The sequence below is a fragment of the Neolamprologus multifasciatus genome, chromosome 6 (genome assembly GCF_963576455.1).
Source record: "Neolamprologus multifasciatus chromosome 6, fNeoMul1.2, whole genome shotgun sequence".
Lineage (NCBI taxonomy): Eukaryota > Metazoa > Chordata > Actinopteri > Cichliformes > Cichlidae > Neolamprologus > Neolamprologus multifasciatus.
In genome coordinates, this window is record NC_140444.1 from 9776361 (window position 1) to 9804332 (window position 27972).

Consider the following 27972-nt stretch of genomic DNA (forward strand, 5'->3'; position numbering starts at 1 on the left):
TGTATTATTTAGTAGGAATATGACTTTTAAATAGAGTCTGAATAAATATTACTTGAAAAAACTTATTTAGTGACACATTTTAGTGCCACATTCAATGCACGTGTATTTGGGCGTTTGTGCGCCAGTTTTCTTCACTGTCTTTATTTCCCCATCATACACGACCTCATTCTCTCCAACCACATCTACTAGGATGTTCTTGGTGCCCAGCCCTGCCCCACTGGAAAAAAAAACAACCTGTAAAATTGCGAATAGGACTGAACCAAGAGTGCCAACTCTGTGGGGGGTCAAATTTACATTACGTTGTTATCAGTTACAGGTCTTACAGATGAGTATGTTGAATCGTTTGGAAATCATATCACACAATAAGGTATTAGCTTGGTTTTTCGACGAGTGAAGTAATTTATATTTTATAATTTTACTAGTTTTTATATTAAAGTAGAACCCCAGCATCCTTTAATGGTTTGTCCCCGCCGTCTAGTTTAGCGTGCAGAGTGTTTTGACTGACAGCGGTCGGTTACTAAAGATAAGCAGGTTTGTTACGATTCTGAGTAGGTGAGTGAATACGTTTGGGGACTCTTTTTTGAGAGTTTAGCTGCTGTTTATTTTCATTTGCTCCTGTTTGTAATTTCTATTCAACTTGGTTAAAGTTCAACTTCGGTCTTTGGCAACTTGTCGACCGCCTCTTTTAGAGTTTAAGCTAACCGACGGCAAAGAGAGAAGTTGGTGTTTTTAAAGGGCTCTGTGACTCTGCTCTTTTTGTTTCTGTAAGCTGTGTTCAGCAGAAAAGCCTGCGGATGTAATTACAGCGTCGAATCTCTGAATAAGCATTTTGTTGTGTGTTGTGTTACGGCAGATTTTTTTTCAACGGTCTCCGTTTCCCAAATTGGCAGATACGTTCAGATTAAAAGGTTGAACTGTGTTTCAGTTTGCAGTTTGGAGCTTAAAATGCTCTCACAGATAGCGCTGCTATGTTGTCAGACCAGTTGTCTGTTTGTCGAGAAGCTGATAATTGATCGCACAAGGGTGGGATGAGTCGGAGCAAGTTTACCATTTACTGTGCTGTTTAAAAAAAAAAAAAAGTTGGATCTAAAATCCTCACCATAATTTCTTATCTCCATTCATAATTAAGATCAAGCTTTTATACTAGCTTTTTAATAATTTAGTAAATAGACCTCCAAGTACATTGCACTTCTTTGACCACTCAAAGTGCTTTTTAAGTATTCAGACATAGATACTGTGAGAGATGATAAACAGACATAGTTTTTCTATATTTCCCAATCTTTCTTTAATAAGGAAGAAGTAATAGGTGCACTACTGGCATTCATTTAAATATGTGTTGTAGTTTGCAGTTTCTGTGATGTAGCCAGGAGTAAACCTATCATTTAGAGTCCTCTGTTCTGAATTAAAGAGACTATTGTGGGCCTGAATAACAGTGTGACTGTTGTGTGTGTGTACCTGCGTGCATGCCTGGCTTTGTTAATTGCATGCACATTTGCAATATTGTCTATTACGGTATGATCTTTACAGTGTTTATTGCTCAACATATGCCCATTCGTCCAACCTTTATTTCCTTTACAGTTAAGCAGAGTTGCTGCAAGAAAATAGACCTCTCTTTCTCTCCACCCTTTCACGAGGCTTCACTCAAACTCTGAGGTATTGTAATCCAAGTCTTTGTTTTGCTGCCATGTTAACTGCAGCTTTGGGCTTTGCTGCTGCCTCTTGTTGGCTTTTCTCAGTTCTCACTTCTCAGTTTTTGAAAGCTGGAAGGGTGGAGAAATTCCTTTTTGTATACTATCAGACCATTTTATGATATCATACAGTGTGTTGATTTTTGGAGTGTGGTGTCTTCATTGTGACTTGGTTAAACTCCTCTTCATGGCCCTCCAGTTGGATCTGTCCAAATGTTCGTGCTACTTTTTGAGCTTTGTAAAAGACCCTAGTTTTGTCTTTTAGCCCTTCCTGCTTTGCTTTCGTTACTCAAAAAAACCCAAATTCCCTCTCCTCAGCTTTTACTTGTGCCTTTGTATTCAGTTCAATTACAGTTGCATTTCAATCTGCATGAATGATTGTTCATATTGACCAAAACATTTGTACTATACTCAAGCAACCCTACATCAAACTCCTTGTGTGCATTTTTCTCTGGCTTATTTTGTTTGGCTGTCTTTAAGATCAACTTTGACCTCCCTGCCTGGCTCTCTGTTTGAGCCATTCCCACGGTATCCTGCACTGACTGTACGCTCTCAGAGGACTGCCTTAATATTAGTTGCACTTAGACATTGAAATAGGAGAAACAGTATGACAAAATACAGAGAGTGACTCAACCTGAGGAGTGTTGTATGACCCTGCTTTGTTTGCTTGTTTGCCCTGCAGAAGTGAAAATTTGAGATAGAAATATTAGTTGCATAACAAGCAATGATCCTGGAAACAATTTGGTAATCGTAAAAGTATGTTTGAAAGGGAGGGAAACCATATGTGTGCAGTAGATTGTCCTAACAGAGCCTGAAAAGAGCAAGGGCAGTAAAAAATAAAATAAAATAAAAAATTGGTAATTCGGCATTTCTCAGCCATGGAGTCATTTAGTTGGTGACTGGACTGATATGCAGAGCTCCTCCCAACTCTTTCCATGCTGCATATGTTCACACAGAACAAAAACCAAGAGACCCAGCAATCCAGGTCTTGTCTTTTATGTTTGTGGATCATCGTTCATGTGGAATGATTAAACTAAGCACCCTTTGTTTGTTGCTGGCCCAGCAGTACAGTTTCAAAGTGGCAATCACATTAAACCAGTCGTGTCCACCTCTTTTCTGCCATGCCTTACATCAGAAGCTGAAGAAAGGATGCACCCCAAAGTTTTCATTGTTATAATAACAATGAAAAATGATCAATATTGAATTTTACTTAAAGATGCATACCATTATTGCAGTAGCATCATGTTTGTTTAGTTTCATTTCATATATTCTGGTTATCTGTGTCAAAAGTTAAGAAGTCGTTTGACATATTTATGTACGTCATATTAGGAAAATAAGATGATATGTACTGATTTCAGTGGCTAATATTTATCTTCTGTGTCACTGCAGATTTGCTCTGGCTAAATATGCTGGAATTGTTGAAAGAGTTGAAAATGATCAGAGGAAAAAAACACAAAAAAAAGGGGGACTGGGGAAATGGGGGGGGGGGGGGGGGGGGGAACCCAAAGTAAGAGGACTGGAAAAATGCTGTTTGCATTAGGAAACCGTACCGGTGACAGGGCTGTGGTGACGTAACTCAGCTCATGACAAAAACCAATGTGGCAGCCGTAAAGGATGGCGGTGCTCCTGAAGCTCACCAAGTAGAGCGTACACCTAATTCCTGATGTTCTTACTGCAGTGATCTGGGTCAGGACAGCCATTTATAGTGTGTGTGTGTGTGTGTGTGTGTGTGTGTGTGTGTGTGTGTGTGTGTGTGTGTGTGTGTGTGTGTGTGTGTGTGTGTGTGTGTGTGTGTGTGTGTGTGTGTGTGTGTCCCTGTTAGCACTATACTGGCTCATCAAGTTTCCCTGAAGAACAAACAATATTGAAGGCCATTTATTTACATGACCGGATATCACCGGATTAAAAAGTGTGGCACATGACTGATTTTCTGGGTTGTATGTGACAAGGGTAAGAGCTTGGTAGAGAATGATCTCTCTGGTGGTTGAGCAATATATTAGTTTGTGGGGATTTCTGAGAATGATTGGAACCTAAGTTTGCTCTTATACGAGTGTGTGGGTTTTGTTGGCTTATTGAATGATAACCTTTGCATTATCTGCTAACTGATCTCCACAGAGACATGCAAAGGAAATACTCATATGTATCATACTAGAGCATTATAGTCTTAGCAAACCAGCTCCAGCTCAGCTGTTTTTTTATATTTGCTTATCATGAGCACTGTTGAGCTAATGTTTCTAGTGTGGGAGCATGTAAACAGGAAGTGGATCTAATGCTTGATGGAGTTGAAATTGTTTTCACAGATAGCCTCTGTTATGTTGTCTGTTGTTTGAGAATCTGATAATTGAACCCATAAGGTTGAAATGAGTCTGAACAATCTTACCATTTACTGTGCTGTTGGTTTTTTTTTGTTTGTTTGTTTGTTTTTTTAAGTTGGCTCTAATTGTAATTTCTTATCTCCATTAATAATTGAGATACATTCAAGCTTTTATAATGGCTTTTAAATCATTTAGTAAATAGACCTCCAAGTACATAGCACTTCTCTGACCACTCAAAGTGCTTTTTAAGTATTGTAACACAGATATTGTGAGAGATGAACCACAAACACAATTTTCTATAACACACAATCTTTCTTTAACAAGAAAGAAGTAATAGGTGCACCGCAAGCATCCCTCAAACTACTGGACCTCATTTGAGGGAAATAATTAAAGAATAAGGACAGATTATGCTCCAAAAGTGACAAGTATGTAATAAAAAGCTGTGAGCCAGAGACAAACTGACAAAACAAACACCAACATGTATGGGTTTGCTGTTTTGTTTTTTACCACAACCATAAATATGTAAAATATGAAGACATTGTGGAGAGGTGTTTCTATTTTTTTATTATCCTACATTTAATTTTCTGTAAGTGTTATTAATAAAGCTTAGATATAATTTAGATCAGTTATAATAATGGAGAGAGAAGGGTTAATCAGGGAAAATCTTCTAAAATGACACATTAAGCATTAAATGTCAAGAGAAAGTTAGCTTTATAATAATAATAATAATGAGGAAAAATCATTAATTATTGACCAAATTTAGATTGTAAATAGTCAGTCACTGTTACCAAAAGCCAAATGTTTTATTTTATTTTATTTTATTTTTTTAGTTTAATATCACATTTTATCTTCCCAGATGTGTAGTGCCTCCTAGCTTTGAAGTAGGTGGAGTTTGTTTTTACAGTCAGCTATCATGTCCAAAGAGCAGAATTTATAGCTGCTCCAAGGTTAGATTACCGTATGAAGCAGTTGCCCAGAAATAAAAGTAGAAAATCAAGTGAACAATGTTCCATTTAAATGGCAAACAAGCCATCGAGCATGCTTCCTCAAAATCTCTTATATGACACGATCTGATAGAAAAATCGTACAATGTGTTAGTCTGTCTCTGTTCATGTGTCATTCATAAATATTCATGTCACTGGTGACACAGTGCCATCTGACTCTGGCCACAGGCCTTATTATAAACCGCACCACAGTGGAGCTCTCAGAATTGTAGACAAAGTGACACAGTTCCTCACAGCAAGACTCCCTGATGCATCATGCAGGTCACTTTATTCTCTTTGTAAAGGCCAGGGAATGTTGACTGTGCAGTGACACTTGATACACATTTGCACTTAAGCACACCTGTAACTTTAATAACCTTTCAGGGCAAGCAGCAACAAGACCAGAGCAATCAAATTCCAAGCAAGTGCGCTGGCATTTTCTTCCCCTTTATCTCTAACACTAACGCCCCACCTTCTAATCCTCCCCCCCTCCTCCCAGGTAGAAGATCAAACACCATGGTGGAAGTAGAAGGCAGGTTTGAGCAGGCGCGGGTGTGAACCTGAGAATTACACCTGGATACATCGAGACTGTCGGCAGAGAAGGAAAATGTCCCGAAATGTTAACTTTGACCTGAGCCACCCGCTTATGGAAGCTGGACTGGAGTAAGTGTCACTGTAGGGCTCTGTGTCACTTCATGTTACTCTTGTTTTGTTTTCACACTCTTCTTTTGATTTTGTCGATATTTTTTTTCTTAGCGTGAAGGCCGTGAGAGTGGGAGGGAAGGCTTAAATGGGAAGGCAGATCAGACTGTACTCTGGTGCAGAGTTTTTGTCTGGTTTTTTCCTATCCTTTTCTTTTTTTAACAATGCGACCAGTTGCTCCACTTTGTCCTTGTTTCTGTTTGGTTGAACAGATCATGACTGTTTGCATGCTTGCTTCTTTTAATTCATGTATAGAAGTCAAAGGGAAGTGAACTTGCTGTTTGTCCTTCTAAAAAGACAAACGGTCTCTCTAGCTGGCTTAGGCGTACAGTATTTAAATCAGGAGTAGGCAACTTTTTTTTTTCTTCTAAGAGGGCCTGACTGACTGGGATACAAGGCAAGGAACCACAGCCCCACAGCAACTAGTTAGAGACAGGACATGGTGCTGAAATATGTTAAAACTAACTTTGTGTCAGTCTGGCATACAGTCAACATAATGCACGCATTAACTTTTATTATTTAATGCATGGCTGCATGAGTAAATGGAAACAGATAAAATATGAACAACATGGTCACATTTGTGAGTGTGAATTGTCATATTTGTCTGAAATTTCTTTTTTACCATCTATGAAACATTTTGCGTATGAAAAGTTTCCCCAGACACAGACTGGTGCCCGACATATTGTCCTCTGTGTGTTTCATACTCGCTGTTGAACCTCTCTCCTGACCTCTGTACTGGTCTAATTTGGATTCATTGCTCCATAAGACATGGTGTCGCTGACTTTCATTTCAGTTCCTGTGTAATCTGGCATACCATCCCCTGTTTCCTTTACTTAAGAACAGCTCAACACCCTTCCAATGAGATTATTTCTGATGAAGTTTTGAACAGTAAATGGTACAGTTAAAGAAGCAGATGCATCAATCATGTCCCGTGGCAGGTCTTTTTTGTTTGTTTGGGGTTTTTTTTTGTAAATTCCTGGCACTTCTTTTGTCCTGTAATTTCTGTGCAAAGTTTCTGGCTTGTAGCTCTTTGGGAATCACTTTGTAGGTAATTTTTGGCATTTTTGAAAGACCTTCAGGAGAACTATTACTATTATTATTAGAACTATTATAAGACAACTTTAAAAAAAAAAAAACAATAAGCAAACTTTGGCTCCTTGAAAGCAAAAATGAGAGATGACTTGAGACTTTTACACTGGACTGTGTATTGCGCTTTTTTGTTTGTTTGTTTGTTTTGCCCAAATGTGATATAGATGGTGCAGGAAGAGGCTCGCAGCCTCCCACTCCCACCGGGGCCACTGATGTCTAAGTCAGAAAGTGTTTTATCTGTAGGTTACTCAGTGGTCACTGGCCTTCAGAGCACTTTGAAGCCTTTGAATCTAGCCTAGTCTGTACCACCCTATTTCCTTTTGTATCGGTCCTCAAGCCTGTGCATCTCTCTGTCAGGAGCCCGGCAGATGAGGAAGGTGTTCACGATTCATTTCAGCAGCTAATTGCAGAACACAGTGACAATGGAGCAGCATCCAGTGCCTTGGAGCTGCAGCAGCTGCAGAGTGATTTGGATGAGGAGAGTCGAGGTAAAAAGAAAGACTGTTTGCATGTGATGAACTCTTATTTTTCATTTATATAAAAAATATATATTCTTTCTTCATGCCTAAAATGTCTTTACCACTTGTAACACCTTTCAATGGTGCATTGAATTGCAAAGGCATCATTTTCTGTCTATTTGTTTTTCTATCCTCAGACAATATGCCATTGTGTGGCCCTGAACATGAGCATAGGAGGCAGGGGGCAAGTGATTTGGAATGTGATGGCGGTGAAAGAGAAATGGACCCCATCCAAGGTGAAGGCTGGTCCTCGGACACCTTGAAAATCCTGTCCTCCATGCCCAGTCGCACCATTGGTGAGTCCTGCAACAAGCAACTATTAATCATGAGGAGAGCATTATACATAGAAATAAAAAAATTAGTTTGTTTTAAAACCTTATGAGCACACTCATCTGGATTACTTTGTGTGTGTCTAACATGTGTTTTAATATAATTTTGACACTCCTCTCTAGGATTTCTGACACATGCTGATTCAGTGTGGTGACTGTTCATGTCGGGCATGCAGTGCAATCCATCCAGCACTAATCACTAATAGTGTGTTGGCTTAGTCAGATTTAAAACTATGTAACAGCTGCAGAGGTCTAAGTCAGAACATTTTCACGTTTCTTTTACTCTTTAACAAATGTTCTTACAACTAACTTAAATCATAAACAGTCTCACACAGTCTATATGCTGTTTTCCTTTTGTTTTTACATTATTGAAAAATATCAGACTTCTCAAATAGTTACCACAGAATGAGAAATGAGAATTGTTACCACAGTTTGGTTTATGTTGAAATCCAGTCAAAATCCTTAATGCAAAGTGTTCTAGAAGCATGTTCGCCGTAGTTTCTGAGAAATATACAGACCTAAAACACAAAATACTGTCTGAAAGTTGGTCTTGTTCAAAGAGCTTACTTATCCTTTTTTTTTTTTTTTTTAAATTAAAAAATATTTAAATTTAAAAAAAAATGGATAAGATCGTCTTTATCTTTCCCAAAAGTTTTTTTTTTTTTTTTTTTTTTTTTTTTTTTTGTTTTGTTTTGTTTTGGGGTTTGTTTGTTTGTTTGGTTGTTGGAATAGCTTAAAAAATAAACTGATTTAAAAAAACAACTTAAAATAAATAAATGTTATTTAATGTTATGCTGAGTGTAAAATAATTAGGTGGCCCTAGAAAGTAACTTAATGAATTCAGTATGGTATATTCTATCATATTCTAAAGTAACTTGCTAAATAAATGCTCAGTATACCACTGTAGTGGACAGGGCAGTGCTGACCAGTAAAATGAGGTACTGGTGTAGCAGGTGTTAACATGGTGTTACTGCTTGACGTAACATGGTGTTGATGTGTTTCAGCAGGAAGCATTTCGTTTATCACCTTCCTGTCTGTGGCAGTTCAGGAGAAACAGGGTGGCAATGAAGATTGCTTTATTTCTTTGCAACATGGTGCAATATTTTAAGCATGTGAAACACAACTGGGAGATTATATAGACTTAGACTATATACCAGACTTTTAATACACGCCAAGCCACCCAAAAAAGTATTTATTTTTGTAAACCTGCTAGCTTTAGCTCTAAGAATGTAACATAATTTATTTATATTTATATTTTATATAAAGAGTAGCTACAGCTATAAAATAAATGTAGTGCAGTAAATGCTTTGTCTCCCTTTAGAGTTACCACACAGGCTGCAGGGGAGTAGCTGCTAGAAAGAGACGAAGTGGCACCTGTTAGCTTGCCACAAAGTTTACAAGAAGTCTGCAAGATTTAAAGCTTTAGCAGTTTATCTGCATCAAACGGTGCTTCTTAATGTACTTAAGTGAAACAAGAAGTTGGAAGAGCTCTCTGGTTTCATGAAACTCCTTCGAGGAAATAATTGTTGTTGATCCCGTTTCTGCAGGCCGCAACAGGGGAGCCATCATCTCTCAGTACTGCAACAAGACCTTGAAGCTTAGGAGACGCCGGCAGACCAGACCATCCATCCGGGACTTCTCTCCCTCCTCTAGACCGTCCATACGAAGCTACGGCATGGAGGGGGACACTACAGATGCAGAAGGTGGAGGCTGTCAGACGAGTGCTGTGCACTGTTTACTCTGATTAAATTACACTGCATTAGAATGATGTAATATAAATGATGTCGCTTGTGTTTATTATAGTGAGTAAGAGGGAACGTCTGGTGAACAATCTGCAGAACCTGCCTGTGAGCGACCGGGTGAGGATGCTTCGAGGAATGCCTCTGAGTGTCGCTGAGAAGAAAGAAATCAGGCATGTTGCTCGTAGTCATCGCTTCTTTTGTGTTTTATTTATGTTTGCAGCCACATAAACTGACTGCCTGCTTATTTCTACTCTTTCTGACATTAGCTGCACATCTTATTCTCACTGTATACTGGATTTTAAACACTGCAAATAAATGTAATGATCTACAATCTTTGATATCATTAGAGTATTTACAAAGTTTATATTTACTGGTCTGTAAATACTCTTTCACATCATGTCACTGATCCTTTGTTGTTTTTTGTATACAGGAATTTAGTAATGCAGAAGGAAAAACGGATACTTTCCAACAAGAAGCTTTCCTGTTGCAGTCAACTTAAATACTACATCATCATTGTAAGTTATCCTTTGTATTTCTGTTTCTGTGATTTTTAAATTCCTTAACAGATACAAGGAAACTATAAACTGTTATAGTTGTGTTTCTATGTTTGCATTTTTAATAGTGAGGGGAAAAAAAGATTAAAAAACGCTTGCCCACACTGAGTTCAAAACTCCCTTTAACTCGTTTATGTCTTTTTTTATTTTGAGAGGGAAAAAGTGTCAATACTTGTATAAAACAAATACAATCAGTATTTATGTTACAGGGTAGGTGTGAAGAGACTGTCTGGTCGTAAAGTGTTAAAGAGACGTCATAAAAATAGAAAAAACTGAATCTCAGAGATGGGGAGAAACAAAACAAAAACTAACACGATAGTAGGTGTTAATGTGTAAATGTGTATATGTATATATTAGTAGATATCGTTTTATACCTTTTAGTTGAAGTGTGTGTTTGTGTGTGTGAGAAAATGTGACAAATAATATCTTGTTGTGAGGGATAAGTTTGTCCTACAAACTGCTGAGAATTGTAGAGATGACGACCCAAAGTGCACAGTTTGCACATTGTGCTCTCATCATTGTTTTCAGTTGCATCTTGTTCTCCTGCTGCATCTTATCAATAATCAGTTTCTGGAGTATAACCTCTTTGTCATTTCTGTGTTTGTGTATATAAGGTACTGTTCCTTCACTCATATGAACATTACTGTTAGCAAGTCCAAAATAAGAACAAAGTTCGCTTGTCATTGGATGGCAGAGAGGAAGCACAGAATAAAATTCAAAATAAAACTGAAAACAAAACATGAAACTAACACAGACATGAATACTAACACTTATCAGACGAAGACAAAAGGACTGAAGCATGAACATGGAACTAAGACAAAGGAAGTCACAACAAAAACACTCTGAATAGACCACGGCTACTGATAATAATCAGCCTGAACCACAAAGTAACACAAAACTAAAACCCAACAGTAGAATATTTCTAAACTAAACACAGAAACCAAAGACTCAAAAATACCACAATTAAGACTCACAATATACCAGAACAATAAAGAAATCAATGGGAAATGCCTAAAGAAAAACTTAAGCTTAAATATATTTACTAAGAATTTGAAACTCAAATACACGAGCAATCTACATGCTTGGCAAGAAAGAACCCCACAAGGCTCAGGGGCTGGTCAGCAAACACATGTCATGTTTATCTCCCATATGTGATTGATTGTGTAAATTGTCAGTACTTGGCTAGTGCAAGATTAAAAAATTAAGTTCTGCTCTAACCACATTTCAAAGCATAAAATCATATATGAGCATATCTGTGTCTCCTCTGCATTCCTTCCTCTGTTTTTTTTTTTCTTTCTTTCTTTCTTTTTTTCTTTTTTTTTTTTTTAAGTTTCAGCTGGGTTATTCCTGTCAGGGTCACTGAGGTGTGATAGCATGGAAACATAAGTGAAACTCATAAAATGCAATGTGGATAAATGTACCCAAGGTCCTGAGGTGTAGAGGAGCGTGGGGTATAGGTGTGATATTGTGCAATGTGCAGCTTGTTACTTTGCAAAACTTTTCTACAGAAATTCCAAGGTACTGACAAAATGTAAACCCTACCTGAACCAAAGAAGCATTTGAGTCGCGACACAAGCCTCTCAAACTTTAGCTATGTAGTAAATGTAGCATGATAGCTACAGTGTGTAAGAGTGCTTATTCATTATGGTAGTAAGGGACAGGTTGTTAACTCAGCTTTAATTGTCAGCGGGGGGGGGGGCTTTTAAGATCCTATAAAACATTATTTAATATTAAAGATTTATTCAAGGTGCTCTAAGGGTGTGACATGCTATTGTAAATGTGTCACATGAAAATGGAACGTTTGACTTTCATGTTGCAGCTGGGGTGATTATTTCCTGTAGGTGTTCCTACCAGTGTGATTGCTCTGTTGCCCAAGCATTTATGACTTTCTATATGAGTCACAGCGTCTCAGAAAACCACAAACACATGTCCAGTTTGTCTTGTGTTGCTACAGTGATTTATTTATTTATTTCCACCTGACTTTTTTTAAACTGTCTCCTTCCAGGCTGCAAGAAAGAGCTGGTACAGCTGGTTGTCCTTCCTGCACTCTCTCCAGCCGTGGCAAACGCTGCTCAAGAGAGTGAGCGGGCGTTTCGGGACTGGAGTCCTCTCGTACTTTCTCTTTCTCAAGACCCTAGTCTTTTTTAATGTCTTTCTGTTCCTGGTTACGGGTGCGTTCCTGGTGCTGCCTCAGGCTGTGCATCCTCCAGACCGGGATCCACAGATGACATCATTCTCTGGACTGGAGCTCCTCACTGGAGCAGTAAGTTGTCTGCTGCGATGACTGTTGCGGTATCACTTACTGTTTGAAGTGCTCATACAAAAGATGGTCAAAGTTTTAGCAGATGTCCAAGTTGGTCAATGAGTTCAAGTCCACCATCAGGCCGGGCCTTTCTGTGCAGAGTTTGCATGTTCTCCCTGTTTTTGCGTGGGTTCGCCCCGGCTTCCTCTCACAGTCCAAAGACATGCAGTTAGTGGGGATAGGTTAATTGGAAACACTAAATTGCCCATAGGTGTGAATGCGGGAGTGAATGTGAGCGCAAATGGTTGTCTCTGTCTATGAGTTAGCCCTGCGACAGACTGGCGACCTGTCCAGGGTGTACCCTGCCTCTCGCCCTAAGACTGGGATAGGCTCCAGCGCCCCCCATGACCCTGAAAAGAATAAGTGGAAGTGGATGGATCGATCAACTGAGGAGTTGCACCAAGGCCTAGTATAAGATAAATAAGGATAATTTTGCACTGAACTATACAAAGAAACAATACAATCAAACATAATTTTAGCTGTTTGACTTGGAAATGAGCATAACAAATAGCATTTAAGAATTTGATATGTTCCCTTATTTACAGGAAGTGTAGTAATAATAAAGACAAAGACAAAAAATTATTTTTCCAGGCAGTTCCTGTTCCCAAGTTGGAGCAATGCAATTTGTTAACCTTTCACTGTGTTTGTTTATTTATATTTGCCTGTACTTTCTTGTAAAGTACAGCTAAAGAAGTTTCTGTTCTTGTGTTTGTCTCAGGGCTCTTTCTCACATACCGTTATGTACTATGGATACTACGCTAACTACACACTGCCTAGGCGCTCCAGGGATGAAGGGGGAGGACAAAATGCCTCCACATTGACAAGTGACTCACAGCAGTTCTCCTACAACATGCCTCTCGCATACTTTTTCACCATTGGAATGGCATTCTTCATCACATGCATCATCCTTGTATACAGGTACAGATAAAAACAGACCTCATACAACTGTATCCACATCAGTCTTGCTTTGTTGTTGTTTACACGTCATCTCCCAACAGCATGTCGAAAACATTTGGTCGGAGCTTCAGAATCAACAAATCTAATAGTATCTTGACTATGAAGACCTTCAGCTGCTGGGATTTTAAAGTCATCAAGAAAAAGTCTGTTCAAATCATGTCTGAAAATATCGGCACACAGCTCAAAGTAAGCATGCAAACAAACACGACGCTCGTTCACATTGTAGACGCTGACTGGCAGGAATGTGCTGACCTGAAACATTCATTGTGGTCTGTATCTCTCCCTCACACCACCCTTCTCCTCCCCCCTCACCAGGAGCTGCTGGCAGAGCTGACTCAAAAGCATACCAAGAGCACTTTCTGCAAAAGGTTCTGTAGGCTGATGGTTCATGGAGTGGCATGGACAATCTGCATAGCAAGCACCACTGGCTGTATGGCTGGCGTTTACTACTTCTCTGAGTTTATCCACAAGGTGAGGCTGGATGGATTGTCCTCCCCAGTGTGTCATAAAGTCTTTGTTCCATATCGCTCTTTAAACAGGGAGCTTGTTAACACGGGATGTTTCATTTGCAATACTGTACTTCCTGTATATCACACAGATTAGTGACTAGGTGCACGGTTTCAGCATCACAGTAACATCGAAATGTCTCCTGCTGCTTCTAAAATGAATTTAATCTATTTATACATCTTATATTTCCCACTTTTCTTACAATTTCATTCATTTCAAATTTATATACATCTATGATTATAGTCAGGTTCAGTCATGATATGTATCGACTAAAAATATTGCACAATCAAACCAATATTTTTCAGTAATGTAACTGAACAGCTTACCGACACCTTGTTTCTTCTTGCTTAGGACCTGCAGCAAAACCATCGTAATCTTGACGCGAACCCTTTGATGAAAGAGGCCAGATTGTTGTCTCTGCCTACGGTGGTTTCTGTCATTAACCTGCTGTTACCTGCCCTGTTCAACCTCGTCGGCTGGATGGAGACCTACGAGTCACCTTCTTATTTCGCATATGTCGCCATTGGCCGGTACGAGCAGAGCATTATGTGGTTGAGTAATGTCAGAGGTTAGAGTACAGAACTGATGGATTTGGTTGTTAACAGTCTCACTCTGTGTTTTCTAGGAATTTGATGTTGAAGACGAGCATGCTTGGAGTTCTCTGCTTCCACTGGCTGGGTCGTGTGGCTCCTGAATACAAAAGCATTGGCCTGACGGTAACATAAACAAGAAATTACACTTTGAAGCTACCAGAGTAGACAACTGTGTGAATAAAGGGTTTCTAATCACAAGTTTGTTTTGACTATGTCTGTTATCTCAGTGCTGGGAGGATTTTGTGGGTCAGGAGCTTTATCGCTTCCTGCTCATGGACTTCATCTTCACTCTACTGGACACGCTGTTTGGCGAGTTACTTTGGAGGTGGGTCACTTCAACAAGTTCTTTCTTGGTTTGTCTTTTTTTCTCTCATTAAATGTAATTCAACTTTTATCTCTTTATGTACTTTTAGTCAAGTTCTTTTATTACATTAACTCATCTCATGTCTCCTCTGGCCTTTGGCAGGTTGTTTTCTGAAAAGGTGCTGAAAAGGAAGAGGAAACCAGTGTTTGATATCGCCAGGAATGTTCTGGATCTCATCTATGGACAGACGTTAGCCTGGTACAAATCTCTTTAGATATGCACACAGTGAAGTGGCCCTGCTGCGACAAGCTCTTCATTCTGATGGATGAGAATTATGTTTGTGTTTCTTCAGGTTGGGAGTTCTCTTCAGTCCAGTCCTGCCTGCGGTGCAGATTCTCAAACTATTTCTGGTCTTCTACATAAAGATGGTAAATGCACAAAATAGACACTAACATTCAAAAAGAAAATCAGAAAGCACTTGCTCAAGGTGGAACTGTTTTTTGTTTGTTGTTGCAAAAGAGTTAGTGAGAGCTAATTAGAGGTACAGGGTGGTGGTGTGACAAAGAACCAAACAAAACAAAAAGGAACTTATAACAGAAGGGTAATCGTTAAGCCTGACTCTTAACCATCAAAGGTGAAAAAGCAGCATCCTGCCAGTGTCTCAAAATACTTGCAATGTGGTGTTTGGGGAAGTGAATTATTACTGTCTCGCCAAAACTCCTGTTGTTTAGCAGGTGTGTCATACAGAGGAACAAAACAAGCATGTTACAGACCTCAACATTACAAGAAATAACATAAATATCCTGTAGCACAGGACATAATACCAGGAAACCTTAAAATCTGGATGCAAACTGGAATGAGGCCAAAGGCACGTTGTTCACTTGAAAGCACAGCTTAAGCTTGACTTTCGTTATAAACCAGCTGCCTGGAGCCTGATTGGGGTGCTGGCTTGGGCCCTCCTCCAGTCAGGCTCTGGGCAGCTGTGAAAGGTGGGATAAGGCAAAGCAGAGACCCGTGTGCAGGCAGCTATCCAGGACGGATCTGCACACACCAGTTATTATGCAAAATGGTTAAATCGTGTGTTCACATGTCTGTAGACTCATTGTTCAATTAATTAAGCAGCAATGTAGCCTTAAAATATTGTATTTTGTCTCTGCTGTCTTACCTTTAATTTACCTGTAGACACTGAGCTCAGTGGGCCACATCTTCAATGTCAACCTTTCTCCTGAACCTCTGACACTTCTTATGAAGGCATTGACCTCTGACCCCAGCTCTTGTGTTATTTCTTTATTCCACAGAGCAGTGTGATGTTGAACTGTCAGGCCCCCAGGAAGCCATACAGAGCCAGCCAGATGACCACCATCTTTATCACTCTCCTTTGCATCCCCTCCCTCCTCGGCGCCTCCGTGTGTGTCACATATACCATGTGGAGGTACTCGCAAACAGGCAGCTCAAAGAGGATTTAACCCCCTCTTTTTCTCTAGCAACTCCGGCATGTATTGTCATGCATGTCCTTATCTATTCCAATGAAATCACAAATGCAGAATAATCCTAAAAAAAACAACCTGCAGCACAGCACAATCTGCGAAGCACTTTATTAAGCAAACGGTAGCTTTTTTGTGTTTATCATTGTCCTACTGATTACTACACTCATTGTGAAAGAGGGGTTAAGTAATTGTTAACACTCGACAAGTCAAACTGTTCTTCAAAGAGCGAATGGGTTTGATTTTGAAGAACAGATTGGTTCTGCAGCTCTGAGAGTAACCCAGAACTGATAATGTTCTCAGTCCAACAGCTGGAAACCTCAATGGAAACCTTGGAATTTAAGTGGTAGCCTTGAGGAGATCATGTTTTTGACACTAAGAGGGAGGCAGGTCCCTGTAATGTGACGGTATCCCTAAGAGATGAATAATAGATACAAACACAGGTGTGAGCTCAGCCTTAGTGAAGGGTTATAAATTCATGGCTGGGTTAGTTTCAAAAAACTTTTTTCCAACAATAAGAAACAGAACTTGATTCGTCTTTTGTTTTCCGGCCTGCACAAATACTTGAGGCATTCACACATCTGTTGTTTCTATGTCTTCAGCATCACACCGTCTACATCGTGTGGTCCGTTTCGTAAGCTTGAGACAATGTTTAAGGCGGGAAAACACTGGATGGAAATACTGGAAAAAGATAATCCCAGCCTGTCCGTGCTGTCCAAGGCTCACACATATTTTGTGGAAAACCCCTTTTTCCTGTTTGTGGGAGCAGGCGTCTTTCTGTGAGCACACACACACACACACACACACACACACGATCTATATCACTGATAGCAGTGTTATCTTTTTAAACACTTGATTGTTTTGTGATTTTCTGTTGATCAGGATAGTGATCTACTTCCATAGTCAGGTGGTGGACGGTCAAAGGAAGATCATCAATTTACTCCAGGATCAGATACAAAATGTAAGGCACCACCTAGTGTTCAAATGCAGAACTTGGGGGGGTTTTTTTCGGTCCAAGTTTACCACAGTGCTAGGATGTTATACACTGAAATGTATTTGTACTTTTTCTTTTTTCCTGCGTGTCTTCAGGAGGGAGAAGATAAAAAGTTCTTGATCAATCGGCTGCAGTCTGTCCACAAGCAGAAACAAGATGCTGGAAAACGTCTTAAAAGCCAAGTCAGTCACCTTTATAACCACCAACATTTCTAATGCTACAACACCAGACTGCACATCCAACCGTTTTCTTACCTTCCATGTTATTTCCTTCCTTTTTTTAGGACTCGACATGTTGAGGCAGCTGATTCTCCAGAAGACAAACCTCAGTCCACCAAGCACAGAAATTTTAAACCTGTGTGGATAAAACTGGAATACTAACCACTCAAAATCACTATGCAGCAGTAGATGTTTCATTTTGCCAAACGTAGATTGTTGAAGTGTATGTAGTTAGAAGGAAAAGGGACTGTTTATTTATCTATGTGAATGTTACTTGTGATGTTGCTGGTTTACTTTAAAGATGCACAAACTGATAAAGAGTTTAAGAAAAGGCAGCGTCACAGTGGTGGGATATGAGAGGGAAAGAACAGAAGAGAACAGTCTGAGGAGCTAAACAAGCGGATAAAACAGGTAAATCTTTCTGTAATAAAATGGGCAGCATAACAAGAAAACTTTAGCCCTTCCTTTTTTTAGAAGCACTTTTATAGCAAATGTGAACAAAAGTTTATTATTACTGGAAAGATTCTACTGTGTTGTTAGTATGTATGCTGTAGGTGGATTTATTACTTGTTGGTGTGAGTGTGTTTATGTTGTAAATGATGTTATTTTTTTTCTTGGGTGATAACTGCCACTGTTCTGTTTTGTAAGTAAATTATCTTTTTCTCATATTTCAGCGTGTATTTGTCTTTATTAGTGCGTTTAAAAGGAGTGAGCACTACTACCATACAACAAAATATAAGGCTTACAGCCTGAAGAACAGTATGGACATAATGCACTCTACAAGCATACACTTTCTTTTCTTTCTTTCTTCTTTTCTTTAAACAAACATGCAGGTAAAAAGCCAAATATGTAGTTGGTGGTATGTAGGTGGTTAACTGTGTTTGACCATAAGGAAATATAAAAAGTTCTCTTCAGTAGAAAAATAAATAAATCCTTTAACCGTGGCCTGAAGAACAAAGTAATATTTCATCTTTATATCAGTAAATATTACCCATTAAATTATCTTTTCCATAAAGAGAAAAAAAAGCAGCATATTTGGTGAAGGGTTGAAACAGCAGCACCGTAGATGGGTTTCTGAACTGGATATTTTAGAGGTGAGCACCAAAGTCCCACAAAGAACATGCTGGAAAAATCCACAACAACAAACTGGGAAGTGTTTCCAGTCTTTCCCATCAAAACTCCGGAGACGGACTTGCACATATAAATGATACAGTACATAAAACTGCATATTTATGGAGGTTATGTGGATCTGATGTGATCTCATATACTGTAGTTTAAGAGCTCAAACACTGGTTTGATTGTATTCAGCTGAACGATATTGTCAAAACTCATGAGGCACTTTTGTGTGTTTATTTTGTTGGTGGATATCTTGGTTTTCATCCACTCTTCTGAAAATGTGTCTCAGTTCCCGTTATTGAGCATGCCCAGTAGCTTCTTGGGCTCCATCCCCTGCTGCTGAGCCATCTTCTGCACGTCGAAGCCCATGTGCTTCAGGAACTGGATGACGCTCATCTCTTGTCCTGTCAGCTGGTCCCGAATGGTCGGGCAGGAGGGGTTGCAGTGCGGCCACGGGCAGCTGTCGATCAGCTGTAGAAGACAACCTCTCACCGGAGGGGTCGTGTGCTTTTGGTGGCCGTGGCTGCTGTTGATGTGGAGGTTGTGATGGAGGCTGCGGTCCCAGCAGTGGAGGGCTCTGGGGAGGGAGATTCCTTTCACTCGGATGTCCGTCCAGTCCCTGCAGTGATGGGAAGACCAAAAGTGATGGAGCAAAGGTTACTAAGATTCAGAACAGTCCACAGGAAAAGTGCGCTCAAGTATAAGGAACTGATGCTTCATGAGTATTTCATTGTTTGGTTTCTCAAGTGCATTTAGTAAAATTCATGGAGACACAAGTTGGAGGGGATGGGTATGAATCCCTGCCTTATGTCCAGGGAAACAGACAACTTAACAAAAGGACCTCGGTTTGTTAGTCTGGGAAACTCTCTGGGACAGTGAGGTGCAGCACACGGACCTTTTTAGCCCTGTTTCTGTTCACGCTCTATACGGCAGATTTTAAATACAGCTCAAAATCATGCCACAAATATTCTGATGATACTGCTGTTGTAGCATGTATCAGGAGCAGACAGGGACAGGAATGCAGGAACCTTCAGAAACTGGTGCAGTAGGAGTTTCCTCCATCTCAATGCCCTTGAAACCAAAGAGATGGTGGTGGATTTCTCAGCCATGCTGAGAAATGCACTCTTGGTGGTGCACTCTTATAAATATCTGGGGTTCTGTTGGATGACAAGCTGGACTGGTTCCTGAACACTGATGTTCTCTTCTTTCTTCTATTTAACTTTTGATGCCCCTTTTCTTTTATGTTTGGGCAGATTTTAGATTCTTAGATAAATATAAATTACTCTCTGATAGTCAGTATGGATTCAGATTGAAAAGATCAAGATCACTGGCATTAATTGAATCAATCGAGGAGATTACAAATGCTATAATATCAGAAACAGTATGCAGCTGGATTATTCCTCGAGAAAGCGTTTGATACAATCAATCATGACATATTAATTAATAACCTCATGCTTGGACATTGCTTGTGGTGTTCCGCAAGGCTCTGTACTGGGTCCAAAATTATTTATATAAAGGATATTCGTAAGGTATCTGATATATTAAAAGTAGTGTTATTTGTAGATGATACAAATATTTTTTGTTCTGAGGGGAATCTAAAGGAGCTGCTGGATACGATCACTTCAGAAATGTGCAAAATCAAAAAGTGGTTTGACAGGAACAAACTATCACTAAATCTACGTAAAACTAAAATTGTTCTTTTTGGGAATTCCCAAAGAAACTGACAAGTGCAGATTCATATAGATGATGTGGAAAATGAAAGAGTTCTTGAACAAAAGTTTCTTGGTGTGATGATAGATGATAAAAACAAAGCTGGAAGTCCCATATAAATCATATATGTAACAACATTTCAAGAAGTATTTCAATTTTGAGTGAAATCACTCTACGTTCTCTATTGTTCAGATTTCACTGTATTTGCTTTACAGTGCAGAGGTTTGGGGCAACACTTATAAATGTTCGCTATCATCAATCTTCATATTGCAAAAAAAGGGCCATAAGGATAATCCATAAAACTGATTACAGAGATCACACAAATCCACTATTCTTAAAATCAAAAGTACTAAAACTCACAGATCTGGTTCATTTTCTCACTGTGCAATTTATGTATAAATTTACCCTATTTATCTATCTATGGTTTGATTTTTACTTACGCTCTCGTGATGAGCTCATGAGACAGGCATGCCGGTGCAAACATCGCCCTGTCAATCAGAAAGAGCAGAGGGTCAGAAAAACTGAAGTCTTATCATATCTGTGAACATGTATGCATGTTTTTCTTCCTTACGGTACGTCACGAAGCGTAAGCCTCAGCTCCTGCCCCAATTTCTGGATGTACCTCCACTGGCCCTCGTGGATGGGCTGTCCGGTCAGGTGGATGTTATCGACCGTCAGCTGGGCCTCGTCGAAGAGCCACTGCGCCACGAACACCGGGCCTGCAGGGTAGAGAGGACGTTCCGTGGGTCAGACTTTAAATGACACATCATCTTCTGTCTAGCTGAGAGGCTCGGGGTGTGTGGTGACTCACTTTTTAATGTGGGGTAGACTTTATATCCGAAGAAACAGTTCCACTCCTCTCCCACGTGAGCCTGCCTGCAGCTCTCTGGCACCAGTCCTCCCCAGTACCTGCACAAACATAAACCATCGCACATTTTCTAAATCAGTCTGGCCCTTCCACAGTTCTTGGTTGTAGCTTCAATCCTTCATTCATTCGCTGCTCCATGCTACTACACAGGGATAGTATTGGCCAAATAAAAAAACGTTTAGACACCCTGGTGGAAAAAAAGTCACTATATCACTCCTTGAGCATCGTCTTCATCTTACCTGATGCCTCTCTTTATGGCTTCAGTGGGAGCACAGCTGATTGTATCCAGGCAGTCTGTGAATTTGTACTGTTTGTTATCCAGGAACCATCCAGAATCAGCCAGGCCCCTAACCTGCACCCCTGTATATCCCTGGGTCTCCAGCTGCTCTGCAACCTGGTCCACATTCAGCAGGACACCTGTCCCACCGGCACTGCAGACACAAACAGTGAGTTAACAGTGAGCAGCTGCTTTTGGTGAAGAGCACGGACGCACATGAAGCTGAACTAACCTGCTGCCTGCCAGGAGTAGAACCTTGGCGTTTTCTAGCCCTTTTGTCAGCAGCTCATTCACCACCTCCTTAATGATCAGAGAGCCCATGAACGCATAATCACCTGAGAATAAATAGAAATAAAATATGAATAGAATATAAATGAATAATATGGCACACTGAAGCCTGGCTTCACACTCGGAGACAGGCAGCTGAGTAGTCTTGACCTTACAGTATAAAGTGCCTTGAGGTGACTTGCTGTGATTTGGTGGTATATAAATAAAAGGAATTGAACTGAATGACCTCACACAACACAAAGGATCTACTGTTTTAAGACTGTTGATGCAGTAGGCTGTATGCAGGATGTAGAGAGTGTAGACTGAGATAGGAGACCTTGGCCTTCATATCAGATCAGGTGAGACAGTATAAAGAGAAAAAAGGTAAAGGGATAGGACCATAAACTGTATATTAAAAATGGATAAAGCCTCCTGACGTGAAAAGTAAAGCGGCTTAAACCTACATTGTTTCTAATGGCCAGCAGGGGGCTTATTTTTGTCTGGAAAAGGAGTTTGTTTCTTATAAAATAAATAAATAAATAATAATGCACTAGTATTGAGTCCTAATGAATACATCATGCTGCTAATTTTATAATTTATGGTCCCTGTTAGAATTCTTCTTCACAATGAAGCTCGGGGGCTCGTCTCCCCACCTCACCGGGTAAGTGAAAAAACGATAAGGGGTGGCTGTAGCTCGGGAGGTAGAGCAGGTCAGCTGCTGATTGGCTGGTGGTTCGATCCCTGGCTCCCCCATTTTGCAAATATGCCAAATATCCTTGGGCAAGATACTAAACCCGACTTGCCCATCAGAGTATGAATGCGTATGAATGATAGCTAGAAAGCACTCACCATATAGATAATAGTGCTTGTGTGTATGGGGTGAATGCGGCGTGTTGTGTAGAGCGCTTTGAGTACTCCAGGAGAGTAGACAAGCGCTATATAAGAACCAGTCCATTTACCATTTACCTGTTAGAGTCAAAAAGGATAAAGTGGCAACTTTATGATTGATAAGTCACTAATGATGATGGACTGTGTCTTTGTTTGTCATCATAGGTTGTCATGAGAACTGCATAGCAACGATATCCTATGATTTCAAAAAAAAAAGAAGAAATCTCAATATTTTGTAAAAAAGATCGACAGCATAAATAACTGTGTAATTTGTTTTTTGTATTCCTTTGTACATGTATATATATATATTTATAGATAGTAACAAATGAATCCCCTATTTCTTCCAACATGTCCACACTTTGCACTGCTGCACATATAAATGCTATGTGCTGTTTTTGTCAGTGTTGTCTGTTGTCGAACACTGAGAGCAAAGAAATAATTGCAGCCCAATTCAACAGGGTCAATAAAGCTTATATTAATTACTTTAAATTTTCTATAAATGTTGTGATAATGTCATAGATTTCTTATCGTAGTAAGTGAAGTGAAAATCTGTGACAACCCTGGTCTACAGGTTAAGTTGAGGGCACAGTGAGTTACACAGAGGACTTCCACATGGGAGACTGAGGCCTGTTCTGTGTGAAGCCAAAGTCAGCAGTGACTTGTTTGTATTCGTGTGTATGAAGCTCGTACACGTGTGACGAAACACAAAAGAGAGGAAAGAGTTGCAGGAGGAGGGGTGAATATTTCTCCAAATGCTGTTTTTCGCCTTCTTTTATGGATTTCTGCAGTTTTAACGGATGAGTGAATGTGGGTTGGTTTGTGATGCTGTAAATCAAAGATGTTTTTCCAAGTGCCTGAAACGCATCTAATAAAATATAATGAGGTTTTCAATAAACCAGAAGAGGAAGCTAAAAAATTATAGATCTGAGAGCTAAAAGAGGCTCCACACACGAAGCCCTTTGACTCCACTGATAAATCTTTCTTTATAAATCCTTCTCTTAACCACAGCCACAAGCTCACACACTGGGCGATCACGCACTGGGTCTTACTTTGATCTGTCTTCGGGGTGGCTCCGCTCCACACGTCGCTGGAGCAGTACGGGATGAACCTGTGGGGGGCGCGGGAGAGAGACAAACACTGTTAGGAGAACACGGGCAACCTGGAATCGCAGCCAGACTCGTTTAGACATTTAGATTTGATGATGCCGGCAGATTAAAAAGCCCCGTTGGCTGTGTGACAGTAAACAGAACACAACAAGCACAAGTGTGTGCAGACAGCCGGGCAATAATGACAAAAACAACATCACTGTGTATCTTATATTGTATATATTCTAAATGAAATTATCAATAACTGCAAGGAAACTTGCAAATAAACCATTTAAGCTTAAAAGGGTGTTGGCTATGCTAAATTCCAGCTCCATATTTTCATTTTTTGACACACTACTGAAGATGCTTTGCTTTATTTCTATGATTCATCCCTACAGTGGGATAGGATTGGGCTTAACATTCTACATATTTCATTATTTTTGTCTATGCTGAATATATACTGACCCCATCACTCATCCACCACTGTAACTGTATATAAAAGACAAAAAATGGAAAGCTTTCCAATAATTAGTGCTATTTGTAACTTAGTATCAAATTTAAACAGCATAGTTCTAGGCAATAATCTTCTTTAGTATACTAAATTTGCATTACTGTCTCAAGTATCACCTCAGCCATGGCAACACCCTGTTACGTCATAAAAACTGACTCGGTTTCTTTCAAATTAGAGCTTGTACTTCAAAGTAAAAGTATATATTTATCACAGAGAAGATCACAAACTGAAAATATTCATATGAAGCAACCAAAATGTAAAAAAACCCTCATTAACATAAATATTTTAATGCTGACAGAAGTGAAGGAATTATCCCTGAAAAGAAAATGAAAGGGAAAATGCACAAAACCATTAAATGTACAGAGAAGGAGCGGCATGCTTTCTTACACCATGTTGGCGTTCCACCAGTGAGGGTTTTCCTCCGGCTGCGGAGACAAAATTCCCCTTCCTGTGAAAGGAGGGAAGATGGATGAGATGTGACATGATGGTAACTTTATAGATAAACTGTAGAGTCAAAGAGGTCAGAAAAAGGTAAGATGTGCTGCGACAATTCTTTAATCCTGCTTTGTGTTTTACTGTTGAAGGTGATTCCCCTGCGACAAACAGTCGTTAACTTTCTCTGCTTTGGTCAGCATTTACACGTAGGCACTAAAGAGCCTGTGTGGCTGCTGCACTGGCCACCGGTGTAAAGTACACAGAGTCGGAGGGAGAGACTCATAAACAAACAAGGAGTTCCCTGATGGTTGGAGGGAAACAACCAGAGAGTTTGACTCACGATGATTAGTGCGATCTCAGCTAAAGTGGAAACGCAAACACTTCAATGGATCTCATTCATTCAGAGGACGTTTTTATTTCCTGCTGAGGAAAGTGAAGCCTCTGTGAGGCTGTGCAGAGAATTCACAAGATTTGCTCAAACCAGGGAACGCCTTCATGCCTGGCTATAATCACTGAACATTTCATTAGGTACAACTCCTCATTAAAGCAAATATCGAATGGGCAAATCACAGTGCATTTTGGCATGTGGACAAAATGAAGGCGTCCTGATGAAGTTCAAACCGAGCATCAGAATGGAGAAGAAAGGTGATTTAAGCAGCTTCTTTGAGTTATTATTGGTGCCAGACGGATTGGTCTGAGTATTTTCTGAACTACGGATCAACTGGGATTTTCCCACAAAACCATTTCTACAGTTTACAGAGAAGTGACCCCCCCCAAAATAAAAACTATCCAGTCAGCAGTAGTTCTTTGGATGAAAATGCCATGTTGATGCCAGAGGTGAGAGGAGAATGGACAGGCTGCTTTGAGCTTTAGCAGTAACTCAAATAACCCAATTGTTATGAGCAAAGTATACAGAGGAGCATCTCTAAATGTGCAACATGACGGGCTTCGGCAGCAGAAGACCGCACTGGGTGCCACTTCTGTCAGCTAAAATTGTGAAACTGAGGCTACAAATCAAAAACTAGTATAAATGATGCTAAAGGTATTCATTTAATTTAAGTAAAGACAATATTCTTGAGTGTTTCTTGTTGTCAGTGGTTTGATCCCCATCTGTTTACCTCTGGAAGTTTCTTTGAGCAAGTTACAACACTGTATGTCTATGTAGGTTCTCTCTCATCCACTGCATGAAAGTCAGGAGTGCTTAAAAAGCAACTGGGCTTCTTCAGGTTCCTGAAAAAGTTTTCCTTTTCATCCAAGAGGATGTGTCAGTCCTTCAGAACTACATACAACTAAATACAGTATCTTGCCCAAGGAAACTTCTAGAGGTTAACAGGTGGAGCCTGTTTTGGTGTGCTTGCTTTATTTATTCAGACAGCAGTAATTTTCATTAATTGTCTATTCTAATAACTACAGCTGTTCTGGCCCATGATAACAAGCATTTTGATTATTTAATGGAGTTTTACTACAGTCAGCTTCCAAGGACACTTCATGATGATGGCGCGATATGGCAGCCTCGCCTTCACCAGTGTGTGAATGTGAGAGTGAATGAATAGTGGTATTGTAAAGCGCTTTGAGGGGTCATGAAAAGCGCTATATAAATGCAATCCATTATTATTATTATTATTATTATTATTATTATTATTATTATTATTATTATTATTATTATGGAGAGGAAGAGAAGCAGTGCCATGTGTCAATTTGGGCAGCCTCAGAAAAGTAAACGAGCAGCCAGATAGAGACGGCAATGTGTAGAAGTGGATTCTGCAAGCACACACTGTAGGACCTGTACCTGTTCTGGTTAGTGGCCACTTGGTGGAGCTCATCAGTCTCCTCATCGTCTCATACCTGCTCTCACAGGTCTGACTGTCGAAACAGTACCATCCACCTGAACCACACACACACACACACACACACACACACAGGTTACAAATAGCTGCACTGAGTACCCCGTGTGGTCTGAATCAGGTGTATTTCATCCTCACCTTCCAGGAACAGCAGCCACCTCTTGCTTCCTTTTGACTCCTTGATGTAGTAACTGCACAAGAACAGCAAAACAAAGCAGCGTGAAAGCGCTGATGTATTCACACATTCATGAATGAATTCAAACAGTCTCCACACACTGGGGATGCTTCCTGTTATCCTGAACTGACAGATCTGGCTCTGATCACTAAGCTTCTCTGTAGTAGCCAGGGTACTGCAGACCCGCACATGTCCGGTTGTGTTTTTTCACATAGCGACAGGAAACTCACCATGCTGCTGGCAGCACACACACACACTCACACTTGATGCGGGTGGCATATCGAAAGAGTCATCTCATTCACAGCGATTTAATTCATATTGGGCCCACAATATATTATAATTTACACTTGGAACAGAGTTGAAAAACTTTGACATTGAGTGGAATTAACTGGTGATTCCATAAATCTTTGAACTATCATTAGTTATAATCTTTGTTGTCATTACTCTTAATTTTACTATATCGTAAAGTCGCCAGAGCAAGAATAAATGCCCCTCTCTCTTCCTCGCTCGCGCTCTCCCTCTCGTGTACGCGCTAATTTGCAGCGTGCATGGCGCTCTCTCTGATCTGATCCTTTGATCCATTTTGGTCACATCCGGAGTGACACGGGAATGGAGTACACGGATCTAAACCAGTAGTAAAACGCAGATCGGGTGTTGGGTGTATCTGCCCCTCCGTGTCTCAGATTCTTACCAATTACTGTCAAAACTGTGGTTTTAAATCACGCCTGTAGGTCATTAAGAAACTCTGAAGAATCTTCAGGTCATTCACTTACCCTGCAGGTGACCCGTCGTTGCAAGTCACGGACAAGTTCTTCAAAAAGTGCAGCTTCATGTCCTGGTCCAGCTTTTGCGCAGAGCACGGATAGAGTGACTGCGCTAAGTTCTTTATCTGCACTACAAAGTTGTCCATGTTGCCCTCCACAGCTGTGAAGTCTAACGGGAAGCTTTCTGCTCCTTCCACCCGCTCCCTGTACGGCGGGGGCGTCTGCTGCTGCTGCACCCTCCGTGTTTGCGCCCGACCGCCGCGCACTCTCCTCGCCTCCACCGGTGCGCTCAGGTGGATGAAGAGCAGCAGCAAGCAGGAGCGCACCGCGGACAGTCCAAGTGAATTTCTCGCCACACCACGGCTCTGCATTTCTAATTATTACTGGAGAACGTTCCTCGCGTGTTTGCGTGGGCTCTGAAGAAAACACAGCATATCCTATGAGTGGGTAGATCGACGGGAAGTTCTTCGAAAGCGCATGGAGACTTTAAGCAAACGATCTCCTATACCAGCAGTGCTGGGTAAAAACAGCTTATGGGTCTCCATGGTGCCCTGAGAGATGGGTATCTGGATTCAAAATCATGCAAAATGCGCGTGCAGTTCCAGTTCATTTCCTTAAATCGCGTGCAGTTCGTCCAGTAAACGGGTTCTTCCGTGCGTAAAAATCTCTGAAGTTCCGTCCAGCTCAGTCTATCCAGTGACCTGTTGCCTTTTGGTTCAGGTCTTATAAGCTGCGGATGAAGAGGGAATTTAT

The 27972-nt window shown here is 40.3% G+C and overlaps 2 protein-coding genes across 6 annotated transcripts; one reads left to right on the forward strand and one right to left on the reverse strand.

The window, feature by feature from the left end:
- Nucleotides 1–448: 448 nt before the first annotated feature.
- tmc6b (transmembrane channel-like 6b) lies at nt 449–17947 on the forward strand. 5 transcript variants are annotated; one of them, XM_085163949.1, is made up of 22 exons: nt 470–552; nt 1579–1653; nt 5486–5649; nt 7135–7265; nt 7433–7591; nt 9172–9327; nt 9428–9536; nt 9797–9881; nt 11926–12183; nt 12941–13140; nt 13221–13365; nt 13495–13650; nt 14038–14216; nt 14312–14402; nt 14507–14604; nt 14746–14841; nt 14936–15011; nt 15882–16015; nt 16670–16846; nt 16950–17028; nt 17157–17243; nt 17345–17947. In XM_085163949.1, the coding sequence occupies exons 3-22, from the start codon at nt 5594–5596 to the stop codon at nt 17357–17359; spliced, it is 2487 nt and encodes an 828-aa protein (XP_085020075.1). In that variant the 5' UTR covers nt 470–552; nt 1579–1653; nt 5486–5593; the 3' UTR covers nt 17360–17947. The 5 variants fall into 5 exon arrangements, with proteins under 5 accessions (XP_085020078.1, XP_085020075.1, XP_085020080.1 ...); XM_085163950.1 differs by lacking the exon at nt 470–552 and adding an exon at nt 559–796; XM_085163951.1 differs by lacking the exon at nt 470–552 and adding an exon at nt 559–719.
- Nucleotides 17882–27972, reverse strand: notum1b (notum, palmitoleoyl-protein carboxylesterase b). The gene is made up of 11 exons (XM_085163966.1): nt 27229–27972; nt 26419–26471; nt 26226–26321; nt 24389–24449; nt 23455–23513; nt 21483–21585; nt 21213–21404; nt 20917–21014; nt 20677–20824; nt 20546–20593; nt 17882–19014 (listed from the first exon to the last, which is right to left on the reverse strand). The coding sequence occupies exons 1-11, from the start codon at nt 27588–27590 to the stop codon at nt 18681–18683; spliced, it is 1554 nt and encodes a 517-aa protein (XP_085020092.1). The 5' UTR covers nt 27591–27972; the 3' UTR covers nt 17882–18680.

Bases quoted from the DNA above. Each gene is read 5' to 3' on its own strand.
- tmc6b (XM_085163952.1), top strand. From the start codon at position 5,594: ATGTCCCGAAATGTTAACTTTGACCTGAGCCACCCGCTTATGGAAGCT. The intron at 14,403-14,506 runs GTAACATAAACA...CTGTTATCTCAG, and splicing joins ACAAAAGCATTGGCCTGACG to TGCTGGGAGGATTTTGTGGG. The intron at 16,847-16,949 runs GTGAGCACACAC...TCTGTTGATCAG, and splicing joins GTGGGAGCAGGCGTCTTTCT to GATAGTGATCTACTTCCATA.
- notum1b (XM_085163966.1), bottom strand. From the start codon at position 27,590: ATGCAGAGCCGTGGTGTGGCGAGAAATTCACTTGGACTGTCCGCGGTG. The intron at 23,514-24,388 runs GTAAGAAAGCAT...CGCCCCCCACAG, and splicing joins TGGTGGAACGCCAACATGGT to GTTCATCCCGTACTGCTCCA. The intron at 20,594-20,676 runs GTAAGGAAGAAA...TCTGATTGACAG, and splicing joins CTTACGCTTCGTGACGTACC to GGCGATGTTTGCACCGGCAT.